This window comes from Leuresthes tenuis, unplaced genomic scaffold, assembly GCF_036924035.1.
Source record: "Leuresthes tenuis unplaced genomic scaffold, fLeuTen1.0.hap1 SCAF_12, whole genome shotgun sequence".
Taxonomy (NCBI): Eukaryota; Metazoa; Chordata; class Actinopteri; order Atheriniformes; family Atherinopsidae; genus Leuresthes; species Leuresthes tenuis.
Window position 1 is genome coordinate 28,814,964 of NW_027325366.1, and position 17,817 is coordinate 28,832,780.

A 17,817-nucleotide genomic window follows, 5' to 3' on the forward strand; every position below is an offset into this window, starting at 1 on the left:
CTACAGTACGTTGGCCTCACAGGAGCCAGGCTGCAGTATCTGAAGAGTGACGGTGAGTTTAATGGCCTTTCTGAACCAGGGGTAAAACAGAGCATAGATCACAGGATTGAGACATGAGTTACAATAAAACAGAAAGAACAAAAAAGATGCATATGAAGTACTGGTTAAATTAACTTCAACCAACGAGTAACAATAAAATGGGAGGAAACATACTAGATATATCACGACAAGAACAGCAAGGGTCCTGGCTGCTTTCAGCTCAGATTTCCTTTGTGTTAAAGTCAGTGAATGCTGGAGGCTGACATCTGTAGTGTGAGAGCGCATGGCGGTAGCATGAGACACAGCCACCACAAATATTCTCATATACAGAACTACAATGACAGTGACTGGAATTATAAAGTTCAAAATGAGATCAACAGTTCCTGTAACATAGTTAATGGCAAGTGTACACTCTCCAAAACAGGAATTACTCCTACCTGGTTGAATCAGATCATCCTTCATATAGATAATGCTATAAAATGCATACCAAAGCCAACAGAGACAAACACTGCGTGTAACTCTTGTCACAGTGATTCTGGTAGAGTAATGCAGAGGGTCACAAATAGCAACGTATCGATCAACTGATATGAGAACAATGTTACCGATTGAAGCAGAGACAATGTAACAGACCAGATACCCATAAAGAACACAAACAATATCCCCAAATAACCAACAGGTAGTTTTTCTTAAGATTTCTAAAGGCATTAATAGGAGACCAACTAGAAAGTCTGAGACAGCCAGAGAGAGGAGGAGGATGTTAGTCGCTGTGTGGAGCTTCCTGGAACGAGATAGAAAAAATGAAATTACAAATTAAAAAATATTCACACCAAAACAGTTTCACTGAGAGATTGTGTTAATATCAGTGTTCATGTTTATAAAGATGAAACAGAGGGATTTGCTGAGAAGTTAATCTCTACCTGAAGTGGGAGATGGAGATGATGACCAGCAGGTTGAGAGCCACAGTGACCAGGGAGATGAAGAACAGCACAATGTTCAGGAGCACAGCTTCAGACCAGTGAAGTATTGGCTTCCTGCACGAGCTGTTAAGGAGTTGTGGAAAGCAGAGATCAGCTCCATCCCTGATCTCCATCACAGGGCAGCTGCAGCTCTCTGATTAACACAATGTACAGCTAATTTATCATTTTCTATCATCCCTCCCCACTTCTTCTTTGGTCTCTGTAGAACATAGGTATCACTCCTCCTTACTCCACATAACTTCTAACTCTTTTTACTTTCCAAAAATCTTTTTTCATCTTCTACCCATTCAGTGAACTTACAGCTTTTCTCCAGTTTTCCCTTCCCGTTTCCCTTGTGGGTGATAAGGCAACTGTCATGAAAATCCTCCCTCTTAATCCTATATAGATTTACCCTGAATAGATTTACACATAAATTTATGTTTAGATGCTGACAAAAACACAGACAGAAGCTTCAACTATGCCAAGACACACGGTCGGGTCATGTAACTGGAGTAAAACTGCATATTTTTATATACTTTACTATAGGTGACAAACACACATGCTCACACAAAGATAAGACAAAACAAAAACACGGTGTAGTGTTTCTGTAATACAAATAACTTTTTCTGACTCACATTTCTGTAACTGAGGTTTTATCTGGGTATTAACTTATCGTTCAACTTCTAATAACAAGACAAATGAACACGCTACTGATGTTACGTAATTTATTTCCCTTTAGTCAGGAACGCCTATGATTGTGCATGCTGTCCCGCATGGCCTTGCAGTGACTAGTTTTCTTGGAGTGACTCTTTCCAGAAAAACAGGAGAAGGCATCTGTTGTGGACATAGCACGCGCTAGTTTAGTTGTTAACTACTATGAGTTATTATTATATTATATCATCTGCTTTACAAAGTAAGGAGTCTGTGTGATTGAATGTCTGTATGTGCCGTACGCAATGAGATAGAGGGCAAAGTGGCTTTTAAAACTTTTGTCATGAACCTATCATGGGGCCCCTTTGAGCACCTATGGGTTCCTGTCAGTAAGAAACCAATGTTTTGCTTCAAACCTTTTACCTACCAAGGGTTGAAGTTCAAGGCCCAATGGAAAGCTACTGTCACCTGTTGGTTCCTTTGTTTGAAACATGTATTCAGGCTTGATTTTATAATTGAGGACTCGATCTCCAGCAACATCCTACTGCAAATTTACATTTTTCTCAACATATTATCATAGTGTAGAGATTTAAACATTTTTGTTTTCATTAGTCTTTCAAAACAGCATATTTTCCCCAAATCACACACAATTTTGAGATGCCTGTACATTTCCTGGGTTTGCTGACACCTTGCCAACACCAGTCACTACCTGTTCCAGGTTTCTCTGTTAGTGGTGCCCAACTGTTGACCAGCTACTTGGGTTGCCAACCAGCAGCCTCTCCTGGTTGTTGCACTTGCCTCTAAAATCCAGCTTCCATATTTCTGATGTTCTTCCTATAGTGTTAGCCTCTTGTCTGACATGCAGAGGGCTGTTTTGGCCATGATGCCACCGTACTGAACTGGTTACATCTACCAATACTCTTATACTATGATTACATTAACAACAGAGATCAACAGTTTCTGCAGTATTGTCAATAACAAATGTACATACTCCGATGCAGGAATTGAATCTACCTTGAATCAGTGCACAAAGCCAACACAGGCAGACACAGCATTTGACTCTTACCATTATTATTCTGGTTCAGTAGTGCAGAGGGTGACAAATAGTCACATAGTGGTTGTTACAGACTGAAACTGTGTTACTGTGTTATAAGGGTACTGCACCTTTATTAATTAACCCAGGGACCCCCAGGAGCACTTAGAGGTATATCCCTCCCGGTTGACATGTGCTGCTTCATGTGTATGAGTGCTCTTGCAGACGTTAAGTAAAGCAAGTCTGTTAACCGTTCAAAGAGTGTGTGCATTAACCATCCAAGGTTATTACAGTGATCAATATTTCCAATTGAAGCAGAAACAATAGGAGTGATCAGGTAACTATAAAAAGTGCACATCATATCCCCCAACAGGTAGTTTTTCTGAAGATTTCTCCCAGCATCAATAAGAGGAGAGACAACCTGAAAGTAGAGGAAGATGTATCAACTTCCATCACCCTTTCTGCCTTTGTACCTTTGCACATGACATGATGTACAGCAAAGGCGCATCAGACCCAGCTCAAAAAGGGATATGTGAAAGAGGCTGTTGTCTCCTGTTTGTTTTCCTGTTCTCTGTCTTGACATTTTTCCTAGGCATGGTTGGGTGCTGAGTAATGACTCATGTAACCACGAGTAAAGCTGGTTTCCAAAGCAGTTTCCAAACCCATACTCCAGATAGTCAGTACCCCCTGACAAAAGACACTCCATTGTTTAATTAGATGTTATCTAGACAGTTATTGCATTCTCCATTGCACTTCAGCTTCAGGGGCTCCTGAACAGTTCCAAGCAGATGACCAACTATGAACTTGTGTCCTTTAATTTGTTCTCATTTTATTTGCCTTGTCTGGTTGTTTAATATTTTATTGTAACTGACATTTTTCAGAAAGGGATTGTATAAACAAAGCTAGACTTTAACAATATCTCTGATATTGGTCTGTAGCACACTTAGCATTTTTACAATAAACCCAAAAGAATACTATTGAGAAGATGGGTGAAGACAATGTTGTAACTTTGCATTAAATAAATCTTTATTTTACTTTTGAGGAAATTTCCATGGAACCAAAAAAAAAAGACTACACTGAACATTGTCAAGAAGCAGTTATTCTGAAACTTGGGCCTGTCTAGATGTTTCATGTCCAATTTCAGTGACACGCTCCGGCAGTTTTAAATCCAGTTTTTTCTAGGGTTAAAAAAAATAAAAACTCTAATGCCTCCAAAATTGCTCAGTTTGTGATTCTACCTCTTATTGCTCGTCCAGTTCATGGGGTTCTATAAATCTGCTAATATTTCCCTCCACCTTCTCTGTTATCCTTTTGTCTGCTATCTGCCAAGAATTTGCTCTGCTAGCTCCTGGTTGGCCTAGTTTCTGCCACTATCTAGTTTCATGCTCGCAGAGCTTGTGGCTTCTGCGATTAGCTCTTGTTCAATCAGGAGCATTGCTTGCTGAATGCTAAAGCTCCCCGTTTGGTCCTGCTTCTGCTGTGCTTTCTGCCTAGTCTGTTATAACCTCTCTACAGCTTACTAGCTTCTTATTTCACTTGTTTATCAAAGCACATCCAGATTAGCTGTATTGCTCCACCCAGGAAATAGTTAAGATTGATTGGTGCTCCTCTAAGAGTGTAAGTGGCGCATACGGCTTGTTTGATTTTGCCTCTTGGAGGAGGCAATGGTGCTCTGCATAGCCAATAAAGAAATCTACAGCCATGGCACTGAAGGGAAAAGCTCTGCCAATAGTAATACATTTGGTCACTTATGAAAGACAGATAAGCTTAAAACAGAAATCGTAATAGGAAAATATACGTATAACAGAAAAATAATGTGTTGAATGATCTGCATCATGTTAACTTCAGCTTCATAATTTATTATGAACGTTTAAGGAGTTTCACTTTTGTTGAAGTGTTCTGCTTTAATATTTTAGGAGATACATATTCACTTGTTTTCTAGATGACACGACTCACTGAGTTAACTCACTGACTCTACATTCAATGTCATGACTCCACATTTGCGTTTTTATAACGCACTGATAAACAGTAGAAAAAAAAGACAATTCTGTTACTATGAGGGAGGCTTGCAGATATTGTCCCTCCCACATAATTGTTGGTAAGGTCATTAATTTTATGATTATTTTCTTATCAAGTTAAAGCCCCTATTTTAATTTGTCTTTGTTTCCATTCATAAGATGTTTGTTCCTCTCAAGATAACAGCTCAAAAGCCTCTCTACATCATGTTGGTCTCACAGGAGCCAGGCTGCAGAATCTGCAGGGTGACAATGAATTTAATAGCTTTTCTGAACCAGGGGTAAAAAAACGCATAAATGATAGGGTTTAGACAGGAGTTAAAATAAAACAGGAAGACCAAAAAAGATGCATATGTAGTACTGGTCACATTAACCTCAAAGAGTGAGTAACTGTAATATGGGCAGAAACATAAAAGATACACAACTACAAGAACACCAAGAGTCCTGGCCGCTTTCAACTCAGATTTCTTTGATGATGTCACTTTATGATGGAGAGCAACAACTGTGATTTGAGAGCGCATGGCACGAACCTGAGACACAGCCACTACAAATATTCTCATATAAAGAACTACAATGACGATAACTGGAAATACGAAGTTCAAAACGAGATCAACAGTTCCTGTAATATAGCTGATGGAAAAAGTACATTCTCCAATGCAGGAATTACTCCTGCCTGGTTGGATCAGCACATCCCTTACATAGATAATGCTGTAAAAGGCAGCACCAAGCCAACACAGACAGACACAGTTTTTGACTCCTGCCAAAGTGATTCTGGTGGAGTAATGCAGAGGGTGACAGATGGCCACATAGCGGTCAACTGATATAAGAACAATGCCTCCGATTGAAGCAGAAACAATGTGGCAGACCAGATAACAGTACAGGGCACACATTATATCCCCAAGAATCCAGCAGGCTGTGTTTCTAAAGATTTCTCCTGGCATTAAAAGGAGACCCACAAGAAAGTCTGAGACAGCCAGAGAGAGGAGGAGGATGTTAGTGGGTGTGTGGAGCTTCCTGAAAGGAGACAGAGAAGCAATTATGACTCATAAATTAGGTTGAAAATATCCACAATGAAAAATGTACATAATCAGATTATGATAAAATTATATTTCATATTTCTGAAATTTAAAGTTTAAGTTCTGCTGAGAAGTTAATTTGTGCCTGAAGTGGGAGACTGAGATGATGACAAGCAGGTTGAGAACTACTGTTATGAAGGAGATGAAGGACAGCACAATGTTCAGAAGCACAGCCTCGGACCAGTGAAGTGTCGGACTTCTGCAGGAGCTGTTGAGGAGTTGCGGAAAGCAGAGTTCAACCTTGTCCTGGATTTCCATCGTCAGACCACTGTAGGAGCTCTCTGACTAGAGCCATCTGTTCAACAGCTGATTTATGTTTTTTTATATCAACCCTCTCCTCTCCTCCCTAGGTCCTTGTAGAACATTGTTCACACCCCCTCCTTCACCCTACACACATCTTGCTCTCTGAAAATATGTATTTCTTTATCAACCACCTATACCATAGCAACCATATCAACTCTTACCAGTTGTTGACTTTCACATCTGTTATTAATACAATTCTCAGACTTTTCATCACATATGAGTAAAAAGGTGAACACCAAGAAAATGAAGAGATTTAATCAATACTTTGAATCATGAGACTAAAAAGCGAAGTGGACACGAGTGAGAAAAGGAGATCTTATTTCACCATTTTCAAAAAATCTCTTTGAGGTAAAGAACAACCTGTTTTTACATATGAGGGATGTAACTGTCACGATGGGTGGGTGGAGGTACGTGGCGTGATGAAGGCAGGACCTGGTTGCAGATATATTTTAAAAAGCAAAACTTGATTTATTTAACAAAAAAAAAAAAAAAGAAAAACAGAACAAAAACACCTTAACTATGGACAATGAAAAAAACTTGACTTGGATTAAATAAAACAAGAACCTGACTGTGACTGTGACTATACCTGAACCTGACCTGACCTGAGCAAGAGCACCAAGGACAAACCTGAAACCCATGAATGAGAGACGGTGAGGATCTGGCAGAGTGCATGGGGGAACCTGGAAACTAAATACTGAGGATGATTAGTGATGGAGTGCAGCTGAGGGGAAAAGCGCAGGTCAAGTGAGTGAACTTAATGGCCGGTTTCTCTGAGAAAGAGAAACCAAAGGAAAACATGGCAAAACTAATGATGTAGACATCCGGCAACGTGGGACAGAGAGAAATAGTTTTTAACTGTGGGTTAACGCATCGACTCACAGTTGCTGTAAACATTTCCAGAAAGTCATTAGGCGCATTCGGACAGAGTTGTTCTAAGAACTGTCCACCTTGAATTTAGTTATAAGAACTGCCCTTCCCCAGGGGAACTGTTTCATTTTGCATTCGCACATAAGTCGGGGACCTTGGTCGGGACTGATGTGACGCAACCGTCCGCGACAATGACGGTAAGGAGAGAAGAAAACAAAACAACACCACCAAGAAGCTAACATGGAGAGCAAGGAGGCCACCGTGTTCATGGTCTGCATGACGGCAGTATTAATCATGGACGATCACATCAGGCATCTAAGATAGAGGCTGGAAGAGCACACAGCGAGAGTCAGGAGAGAAGAATCGAGCAGCGGGCGATACTTCTTCGTTTCATGAAGGAAAGAAGGAGAGCAGAGCGCCGCAGACAAAGGAGACGACGTGTAAGTTTAACTTATTAAACGTGTGCCGGTTGTGTCTGTGTCGTATGAGTAAACATTTCAGACAAGGGGCGGAGCTACCAGCCACCAAACACCTACGTCATATGTGTTCCTATGGAACCCTGAAAAGACCCTGCCTCGGAGAAGGAGCTAAAATGGTTCTAGGAACTGAGGGCCGTGGTCCTGAGTTCCTGTATGTCCGAATGCGCGAAAAAACGGCCTAGTTCCTGAAAAGATTATAGGAACTGCAAAAGGTTCCTACAGTGGGAATGCATCTACACTGCTCTAATAAAATTAAATGTTTTGTTTCATTTGTTTTTTTTGTTTTTAGAAGCATGGCATCATTTCATAAAGTCACTGTTCAAGTAACTTAACAATGTCTGTGCTGTGAATTTGGCTATACTTACATGTACGGTGATGTGCCTTGTATTTGCCTCAAATGGTATTAATATAATGAACCAAATTCTTTATTGAAAATCCCTCCCACCAATAAAGAGATGAGATCACAATCAATAAAGGTTAATTTGAGTCAAGACAGAGAAATGTGTAAGTTGTTTAAATAGCTCTTCATCCGCCTTTACTTTGGGTTTTGGCTCTGTTTCCTCTGAGCTGCTACCCAGTGGTTTCCTGAGGATGTCCAATACACCTTTATTCAGTTAATGCAAAATGCCTACCACAGATCACAACAGCACATCTTAGATGTGTTTCAGTCTCATTTAAGAATAATATAGAATTTTAAGTTTTTTCATTTATTAATTCATGTTTACTGTTCATGTTTCACTCAAGGATCATAGAACACAAAACTAAGTTACATAAAGTGGATATTTATTTTCCCAGATATTGTTTTTAGATTAACATTATATAATTTCACTCCCCCCTATACCACTAGATTAAGATTCTGTAACTTTTCTACTATATGTTGGACTTATAGGAGTCAGGCCGCAGTATCTGCAGTGTGACAATGAGTTTAATTGCTTTCCTGAACCAGGGGTAAAACAGAGCATAGATCAAGGGGTTCAGACAGGAGTTAAAATAGAACAAAGAGACAACATAAGATGCAGATGATGCATTGAGAAAATTTTCCCCTGCAAGAGAGACACAGTAATATGGACAGAAACATATTAAAAACACAACTACAAGAACACCAAGAGTCCTGGCTGCTTTTAACTCCGACTTCTTCGTCTTCAGACTCACAGAAAGCTGTGCAGTTACAGCTGTAATGTGAGTCCGCATGGACCGAGCCTGAGACACAGCCACCACAAACACACTTGTATATAGAACTACAATGACAGTAACTGGAGTAATGAAAGTTATAACAAGGTCAACGACTTCTGCTTTGTAGTCAATAGCAAACACACAATCTCCATGACATCCATTATACCTGCCTGGTTGAATCAGATCATCCCTCAAAAAGAGACTGCTGTAGAGAACAGAGCAGAGCCAACACAGACACACACAGAGTTTAACTTTGTTCTCAGTTACTCTGGTTGGGTAATGCAGAGGGTCACAAATTGCCACATAGCGGTCAACTGATATTAGCACCATGTCTCCTATTGAAGCACTGGTGATGATGCAGGACACATAAATATACAAAGAACACATGAGGTCACCAAGAAACCAGCAGGAAGACTTTCTAAAGATTTCAACTGGTATCACCAGAAGACCCACAAGAAAGTCTGAGACAGCCAGAGAGAGGAGGAGGATGTTGGTGGGAGTGTGGAGCTGCCTGAAAGGAGACAGAAATCCCAAATCAAAACACTTTGCATTGTTTTTGTCCAATCTTCTTCTCAAATAGAACTCTTTACACAGAATACATTTGGACTAATCAGAGCGGGAACACAAGTCAAACTGTTTGCATTAACAATACCTCTGTTCTAGCCACATGTCCTGTTTGATTGTGACACAACATCAACAATACCAGGATGCTGAAACCAGACCATCTCAATTGAATACTGTTAAAATTTCCCTACTGTGACATGTCAAATCCTCTGTGAACTACCACTGAGAAGCAGTAGTTGTGGTAATGCAGTTTAAAAATACAAAGGAACATTGTTATTGGGAGAAAGAGAGGTACATTATTCATCAGTAGGAAGATGTTTTTAACACCTGAAATGGGAGATTGAGATGATGACCAGCAGGTTGAGAGCTACGGTCATAAATGAAATGGATGAAAACAAAACATTCACGAGCACAGCTTCAAACCAGGGAGGCGTTGGTTTCCTGCAAGAGGTGTTGAGGAGTTCTGGAAAGCAGAGTTCCGCTTTGTCCTGAATCTGCATTATCTGAGGGTGGAGGGCTGTTGAAGCTGCAATGCTGACAGCTCTCTGTCTGAAACTCAGATTTATCATTTTCTAACAGCCCTTTCTTACCTCCCTTTTTCAACTCACAACATTTCCGCCTGACATTTTGCCACGCCTGCTTACTTCATAGTAAGCAATATCTACTGTCACAAGTAGGACGGTCACTTCTTCCAAACATGCAGTTTAAAAGAATTTGGGGGAAAAAAACATATATTTCTTTGAATTTCCCCCCCGTGACCCACATACATGCATGCATGCACACACAAGTCTATGGTGACAGCTACAATTCCTTCACAAAACACAGCTCCTAACAAGACAGGATGTAACTGTAAAGTATATAATGCCTCTAGTTTTTTAAGACCTTGAAAGCCATCTCTTGTGAAACTCATGCCTCCAGTGTTGCACTTGTGAGGGTAACAAGCGAGCAAGTGAGTAAGACTATTGGACTATTGTAGAGTAAGACAGCTGCTTAGTACAGCGTCAATAAATGGCCTTTGTTTATGACTATATCATCCACACTGACATCCATCTATTTTCTATACCTGCTTAATCCGTCAGTTGGGTTGCGGGGGCGCTGGAGCCTATCCCAGCATTCATTGGGCGAGAGGCAGGGTACACCCTGGACACCCAGTCCATCACAGGGCCACACAGAGACAAACAACCACACACGCTCACATGCACTCCTAGGGACAATCTTAGAGACACCAATTAACCTAACATGCATGTTTTTGGACGGTGGGAGGAAGTCGGAGTACCTGGAGAGAACTGAATTGAACCTGGAACCCTCTCGCTGTGAGGTGACTGTGCTAACCATCACACCACCGTGCAGCCCTATCCCACATTGACATGTAAACTCCCAAATAGTTCCAACAAAGGCAGTTTATTTGGTTTATTTTCCTCCGAGAAGGGTTTTTCTGATTAGTTTTCTCCGTTTTTGTAAAAAAATTTCAAACTTTGAAGAAAGGGATCTGTTCACATCAGAAAGTCTACACCAAGGTCTGCACCGAAGAGTTTGTTTTTTGTCTTTATTCAGTCCTGTTTTTATTTCATATTGAATTTTATACGAGTGCACAAAACCATGTAGTGCTACAGACCTACGTCACTTTGCTGTCACATTCATGACCTGCATCTCTTTAAACATTAAATATGCAACCTTTTGGTTTTCTAACCATTGAGCGTCGTACTAAAGCAGCAATACTATACTGCAGTATAAAAAATGCCAAAGAGTGAAACTTATCTGTCATACATGAGTCTATATCAATCTATCGATATCCATAGAAAGTTACATAAACCTGTTCTTATTCTTCTCTTTAGCCTTTAGCCTGTCATACTTCCGGTACAAAATCCTAATTTCTTTTTACTTTAGAAAATAGCCAAGCATTGGTTCAGTATGATCAATACAGACGCCACGTCTTTTTGTCAGTCCCCAAAATCTCACACCTGTAGTTTCATTGCAAATCAATCCTAGTGTTTATGTTCATGCATTTAGCAGACACTTTTAACCAAAGCAACTTACAAATGAGGATATATCATTACAGCTAGCATCAAAGCTAACAATAAGCTACATTGAAGGAAACCACTAGTCACACTCTGTCAGAGGTGACAGGGTAGAGATAGACTGCAGGCATAGAGGGAAGCACAGGGTAAGTTCTAAGATAGGAGATGCTCTCTGAAGAGCTGGGCCTTCAAGAGTTGAAGATCAACAGGGATGCCCCTGTTCTTGTAGCACTCGTTCTGTGTCATTCCACCATCGTGGAATGACACAGGACAAGAGTCTGGATTGGCTTGTGCGTGGAGTAGGCATTGCTAGATGACAAGCCTTTGACAAGTTGTGATATAAGCCTTTGAAAGAGCATTCAAGTAGATGGGAGCCGTTCCGTTAAGCACTTTGTAGGCCAACATCAGTGTCTTGAATTTGATGTGGGTGGCAAAGGGTAGCCAGTGGACCACAATGAACAATGGTGACGTGTGCTCTTTTCGGCTGATGGAAGACCAGACAATATGGGGTCTAAAAACCAACTCTAAAAAGTCTTATTCCTTGAAAGTTGTACAGTATTTTAAAGGGATTAGGTATGCCTCACAGTTGTATCTGTCTAATCCTAAAACAACAACTGCAACTCAGTAAAGATATCAAACTTGTGAAGCTTCCAGCTAACAACTCCCAGTACTAACTACTACTACTACTTAAAGCTGATATTAAATTGGTCTTCACCATTACCAATTTTAGCCTCTAGAAGTTTTCAATGGGCTGGTTCCACAGACAGTTTATAAAATAAAATGTACTGTCATTATATTGTGTCAGGCGTGGCGCTGGTGCAGAAGTCAGCCACTAGTCGGTGGTTAACTTCAAAACAGATCTGGCTCCACAGGCTGCCATTTAAAAAATGTCAACTTCTCTTATGTGATACTTGGTCAATACATTTTTCACACTAACTGTAATTGTGTCATAAGCTAGGCTCCCCCTTTTTGATTAGTTTGCTGATGACTGTTTCGAAAGCAATTTTGTCATCAAGAAGGAAACACCCTAAAAAATGTTTCCTTTTGTCAAATCAGGTTTCAACAAAAGCTCCTTAACTCCATCCTTTTGCTCATGATTCAAGATTACAGCTTCCAATTGCAAGTCTTGAAGGTCAATATAATGTTTTACATTTACTTTCTTTTCTTAGGACCAACTTTTCTCAGTTAGTCTTGCTTTTAGCTTTCCCCACACATCTGGCCCTAATTTTCAATTACCACATCTGCATTTTTTTGTTTCAGTGTCATATAGAGAGATGCCACTGACAACATGTTCTAAACCAAAAATGGTAACATTGTGCCGTCTCGAACACAGCACAGGTTTTTCTTGGTTTTTGCCAGTTTCTTTCTATCTCACTTGTCCATTCAGTGCCTCATTTCAAGTTTATAACGGGCGCAGCAACTCCTTTCTCTGTTTGGACTTGTGTTTCCAGGAGCACCTGTCACTGCAGTGTCTTTAGCTTTGTTCTAAAATAAAAGTTCATTATTTTACAGTAATGTCTGCCTCCAGCCTGCCAGCATTTTGGTTCAACAACACACTTTTGACAATATATTCACTGTACACCAGTGCTGATTGCAGATTGCAATACTTCACAATCTGCATGCTATTACCAACAGGCAGCATTACCAAGCGATTGTATGTTCTTCTGTTTATAATACATTACTGTACAAAACTGCTTAGGAACTGCAAACTGCAAACACTGATAATATTTGAATGTCCAACTTTCTCAGGTGAAAAACAAAGCAAACTTCAGTCATTCTTGCATCAGTTTGTGTGTCAGCTGCATCATGTGTTTATTCCATATCATGTTTTGCTTAAACAAACATTTGATTGCATCAACACCTCCAAGAAGGAGATGTCGTCATGTGACACACATCCATGCAGGTGTGAACAAACTTCCTGTCTGGAGGGGTTCAGTGTGCTGCAATTAGAGCAGCTAATGGGATACAAAACACTGTTCACAGAGAAGTGCATTTAACCTCACGGGACTTCTGTGTGTTTGTGTGGGTTTCTGTGCAATGGGGCTGCTAATGATCACAACATACAGACACATTTCAGAGGTTCACTCTGAAATCTTTAAAAGTTCTAAAATATAGTAATATTAAGAATATTTTTGCAAATGTTTCTTAATTTAGGCCCCATTTGTGACTTCCTGTGGTTCATTCAAAACAATATTTTCAACATACTTGACTGAAAGTCGTCTAATCTAATGTTTCAAAAGATGCACAAAATAAAACACAGATAATGTGTATCGATTCAATAACTGCTGCTGTTTCCTCGGATCAACAATCAAGGGGTGAACCTGGCATTCTAACACAAGACACCAACTAAAGGTTACTGATGATAGCGTACACCTATTCACATTATCCTTTACCAGACCTCTCAGGACCAAAGACAAACAGTTGCATTAAGACTGTTTCCATTCATTTAAACCTCATAGTCGACAGCCAATACCAGTTAAATCATTCTTAAAGGGGAACTCCAGTATTTTTAAACCTAGACCTTATTTCTGGCATGCAATACATTTATCTACTCACCAAGAACAGTTTGGTGAAAGTCGGCGTCCTTCGGAAGCTATTTCATCTCATAACAGCACCTATGAGCTAACAGAGCTATAGTACGCATTCGTTCATTCATTCGTCTTAAAGTATTGGTGAAATAAAGACAGATAATGCCTTATTTAGAGGCTGCATCATTTTTGCCCCATTCACTCCGATATATGGATCGCGAGCTATCTAAATAGCTTCCGAAGAACGCCGACTTTCGTCAAACTGTTCTCGTGAATAGATAAACATATTTCATGCCAGAAATAAAGTCTAGGTTTAAAAATACCGGAGTTCCCCTTTAAATGTTTCCTGTAACAAGCCACAAAATTGTTGTGCATAGCAATCATTTTCAAACGAGGGATGCGTGTTCAAGGACAACGTGCTCTACTTCTGAGTTACATTCAGTTAGTAACATAACACCAAAACATACTAAAATTAAAACAATCATGGTAAGGGTTAAATTATACCTCCTCCAAAAGACTCCACTTTAACAGATCACATGCAGTTTGTTCTGCGGCCACTAGAGGTCACAGTCTTCAAAAGTAATACCAGCTGTGGCCTAAATGAACAACAAGCCCCCCCTCATGGGCTCTTCTTTGGAGGGATGACAGTATCCTTATCCAAGACTGAAACTAAGACTAAAACATAAAAAATTCTCTTACACTAACTTAATTTGCCACTAACTGGGGGCTGCAAGGACAAGAGCATGAATGTCATCAACACTAAAAATATGGTGAACTGGTTATAAGGCAGAGAAACAATGGCACTCATTTAAAAGCATGTTTCTGATGGCATGTTAATGTGAGTAAAATATTGACACATGTTTAACTTTCTTTGGTTTCAACAAACCTCTGTGATCAATATTTCATCTTTAGCCACCCATCTCCTACTGTAATCCTGTGTTTTCATTTCAGTTTCTGTACCCATTGTATTTGGGTGCTTTGATGAAAGTAGTTCAGAATCAGATCATTTAAAAGCCAAACCAGAGCTATGTGCTGCCATGTTCTTTTTAGAGAGAAGAGACTTTCTCCTGCAACCCTTCCAAACAAGCCATACTATTCAGTCTTTTTCTAATTGTGCTGTCATGAACTTTAATATTTAACATGCTAACTGAGTGCTGTAGAGTCTGAGCTCTTGGGTTTTTGACCTTGGGGTGAACTTGCTGGGAAGTCCACTCCTGGGAAGATTGACAGCTGTCTTGAATGTGAATAATCTTTCTCTCTGTTGAATGATGGACTCCAGATAATTTGGAAACGACCTTTTAACCCTTCCCAGATTGATGGGCAGCAACAATTGCTTCTCTAAGATACTTCCTGATGTTTTTCCACCTTGTCATGGTGTTAACACACACCTGAATGCTGCAGATGAGCAAAGTGACAAGAAAACTTTTGCTTTTATAAAGATTCACACACTTGCAAATGACTGACTGAGTGTATTTGATTAACATCTTTTCTCAGTTAGTCTTGCTTTTTGCTTTCCCCACCACATCTGGCGCAAATTTCCAATTACCACATCTGTATTACTTATATTATTACACCCCTTGTAAAGCTGTGTTTCAGTGTTATATAGAGAGATGCCACTGACAACATGTTCTAAACCAAAAATGGTAACATTGTGCTCTCCATCACATCGGATTTCAGGGGGACATATCCCGCTGGTGTTTATTTGCGTGACAAGTAACTGAATATACACACATAATTATGAAGTACAACTGCAGTAATGTTCAAAATGCATCAGCAGCTGCTGCATTAGTTTGCAACGGAGACTACTATATGCTGAACAAACTACAGTGGGCAGATGAATGATTGAGTTTGTGGACATCCTGAACACAGCACAGGTTTTTCTTGGTTTTTGCCAGTTTCTTTCTATCTCACTTGTCCATTCAGTGCCTCATTTCAAGTTTATAACGGGCGCAGCAACTCCTTTCTCTGTTTGGACTTGTGTTTCCAGGAGCACCTGTCTCTGCAGTGTCTTTAGCTTTGTTCTAAAATAAACGTTTATTATTTTACAGTAATGTCTGCCTCCAGCCTGCCTCTGCATTTTGGTTCAACAACACACACTTTTGACAATATATTCACTGTACACCAGTGCTGATTGCAGATTGCAATACTTCACATTCTGCATGCTATTACCAACAGGCAGCAGCACCAAGCGATTGTATGTTCTTCTGTTTATAATACATTACTGTACAAAACTGTTTAGGAACTGCAAACTCACGAGATACCAATCTGATGGCATCTGTGAGAAGCAAGCTCATTCCAAAGACTTGACTGTTACACTCCAGGAAATCCTTTAGATGTTCTCTGACCCTGCACTGATTGGTCAGAGCTTTTATACCCACAACATATTATGCAGGTGGTTATAATGTTATAGCCGATTGCTGTAGCAGAGACATAGAAAGGAGGCTCTCTTCACTGCTAGCAACATTGCAGTCCATACTGGCACAAATTTCATAAAGAGAAAGCTTTATGAAATGACAAAAAATCGTAGTCAGGCACCTTTCATTTCTTAAAAAGATGGATTGATATCAATAAATTTTATGTGGGCCCTTGCCTATGTTATATAATTATGAGACGTACATTTATCTTAATGATCCTGCTGGGCAGTTTGTTATTAAGTGATACAACACAAAAACAACTCAGGCAACAAGGAGCCTAAGGAGTCGAACCGGCCTGAAAACCATACATGCCAGCTCAATTCTAAAGAAGTTATTGGAAATGCGTCAGCTGGGCAGTCTGACTTTCAAAACATTTAAATGTACGTCTTTGGGTCATAGAAACAGAAATATCTCCCGGCAGATTTTCTTGACCATCACTTCTAACAATAAAACCGTTTTGTATGAGCGGGGGGCTTTTGGGCAGCAGAATTGCTGTAAAAGTACCACTGAGCTGTCAATTTTTACAGTGAACTTGAAAGCAGAGTTTTCTACTTGAAATCAGAGTATGTTAGTGCTCCATTTTTCAGCCATGTTTCAGCCAGCTTTGCTTAAAGCTTTTTGGCAAGCAGGTAATGATTTTCAGGACTTTTTCACTAAAAACAGCTGCTGCAGATAAAAAGGAATTAACCAAAACTGAGAACTGTGAGTTGCATGAAATAAAACAATGGGTTAAGACACTGAAACATTGCATGCAGCTCAAGGGTATTACAGCATTATGCAATGGTTCTCTGTGGAGCTGTGACAGTGAGAAAACTATGTTTCTTTGATGATATTTGAATGATGAAATAGGACAAGTCCAACTTTCTCATGTGAAAAACAAAGCAAACTTCAGTCATTCTTGCATCAGTTTGTGTGGCAGCTGCATCATGTGTTTATTCCGTATCATGTTTTTTTTAACACCTTTGATGGCAGCGACACCTCCGTGAAGAAGATGTCTTCATGTGACACTCATGTAGGTGTGAACCAACTTCCTGTCTGGAGGGGTTCAGTGTGCTGCAATTAGAGCAGCTAATGGGCGACAAAACACTGTTCACAGAGAAGTGCATTTAACCTCATGGGACTTCTTTGGTTTTCTGTGTTATGGGGCTCCTAATGATCACAAACTACAGACACATTTCAGCGGTTCACACCTATAGTGAAAGTAAACCTCTTAACGAACACTGATCTATGGAGAGATAAATGTTCACACCTAAATTATGTGCTCATTAAGCCAGCATAAACATGTCCAAACAGAATTTACATTAACTTTGCGCTAAACAGAGAATCTAAAGTTTGTGTCAGATCTTTAAAAGTTCTATAACACAATAACATTTATATTTTTCTGGTATTTCTTAATTTAGACCCTATTCGTGCCTTCCTGTGATTTATTAGGTAGCTGATGTAAGCGTACACCTATTCACATTATTAAAAAACACTATTGAAATTTGACTCATAGTCGACAGCCAATACCAGTTGTTTTTTGTCATATATTTTCTATTTCGAGCAATAATAACAATGTATCTTTTATAAGAAGTAACTGAACAGTTAGAAACATATCAGCTATCCTGAAAGAGCACACAATCATTAATACAAGTCTGTCAAAAATTCTTTATTATTACCTTTAATGTAATATGTAGAAGAAAATGTCTTTGCCAGTTAAAC

At 39.7% G+C, this 17,817-nt stretch overlaps 3 protein-coding genes across 3 annotated transcripts; all 3 read right to left on the reverse strand.

Moving 5' to 3' along the window:
* LOC140319966 (trace amine-associated receptor 13c-like) lies at positions 1 to 1,129 on the reverse strand. The gene is made up of 2 exons (XM_072397731.1): positions 957 to 1,129; positions 1 to 817 (listed from the first exon to the last, which is right to left on the reverse strand). The coding sequence occupies exons 1-2, from the start codon at positions 1,127 to 1,129 to the stop codon at positions 1 to 3; spliced, it is 990 nt and encodes a 329-aa protein (XP_072253832.1).
* Positions 1,130 to 4,894: 3,765 nt separating this feature from the next.
* Positions 4,895 to 6,028, reverse strand: LOC140320017 (trace amine-associated receptor 13c-like). Its single transcript, XM_072397777.1, has 2 exons — positions 5,856 to 6,028; positions 4,895 to 5,708 (listed from the first exon to the last, which is right to left on the reverse strand). The coding sequence occupies exons 1-2, from the start codon at positions 6,026 to 6,028 to the stop codon at positions 4,895 to 4,897; spliced, it is 987 nt and encodes a 328-aa protein (XP_072253878.1).
* A 2,261-nt stretch (positions 6,029 to 8,289) lies between these two features.
* LOC140319967 (trace amine-associated receptor 8a-like) lies at positions 8,290 to 9,656 on the reverse strand. Its single transcript, XM_072397732.1, has 2 exons — positions 9,484 to 9,656; positions 8,290 to 9,103 (listed from the first exon to the last, which is right to left on the reverse strand). Exons 1-2 carry the CDS (start codon positions 9,654 to 9,656, stop codon positions 8,290 to 8,292), a joined length of 987 nt encoding a protein of 328 aa, XP_072253833.1.
* Positions 9,657 to 17,817: the final 8,161 nt, after the last annotated feature.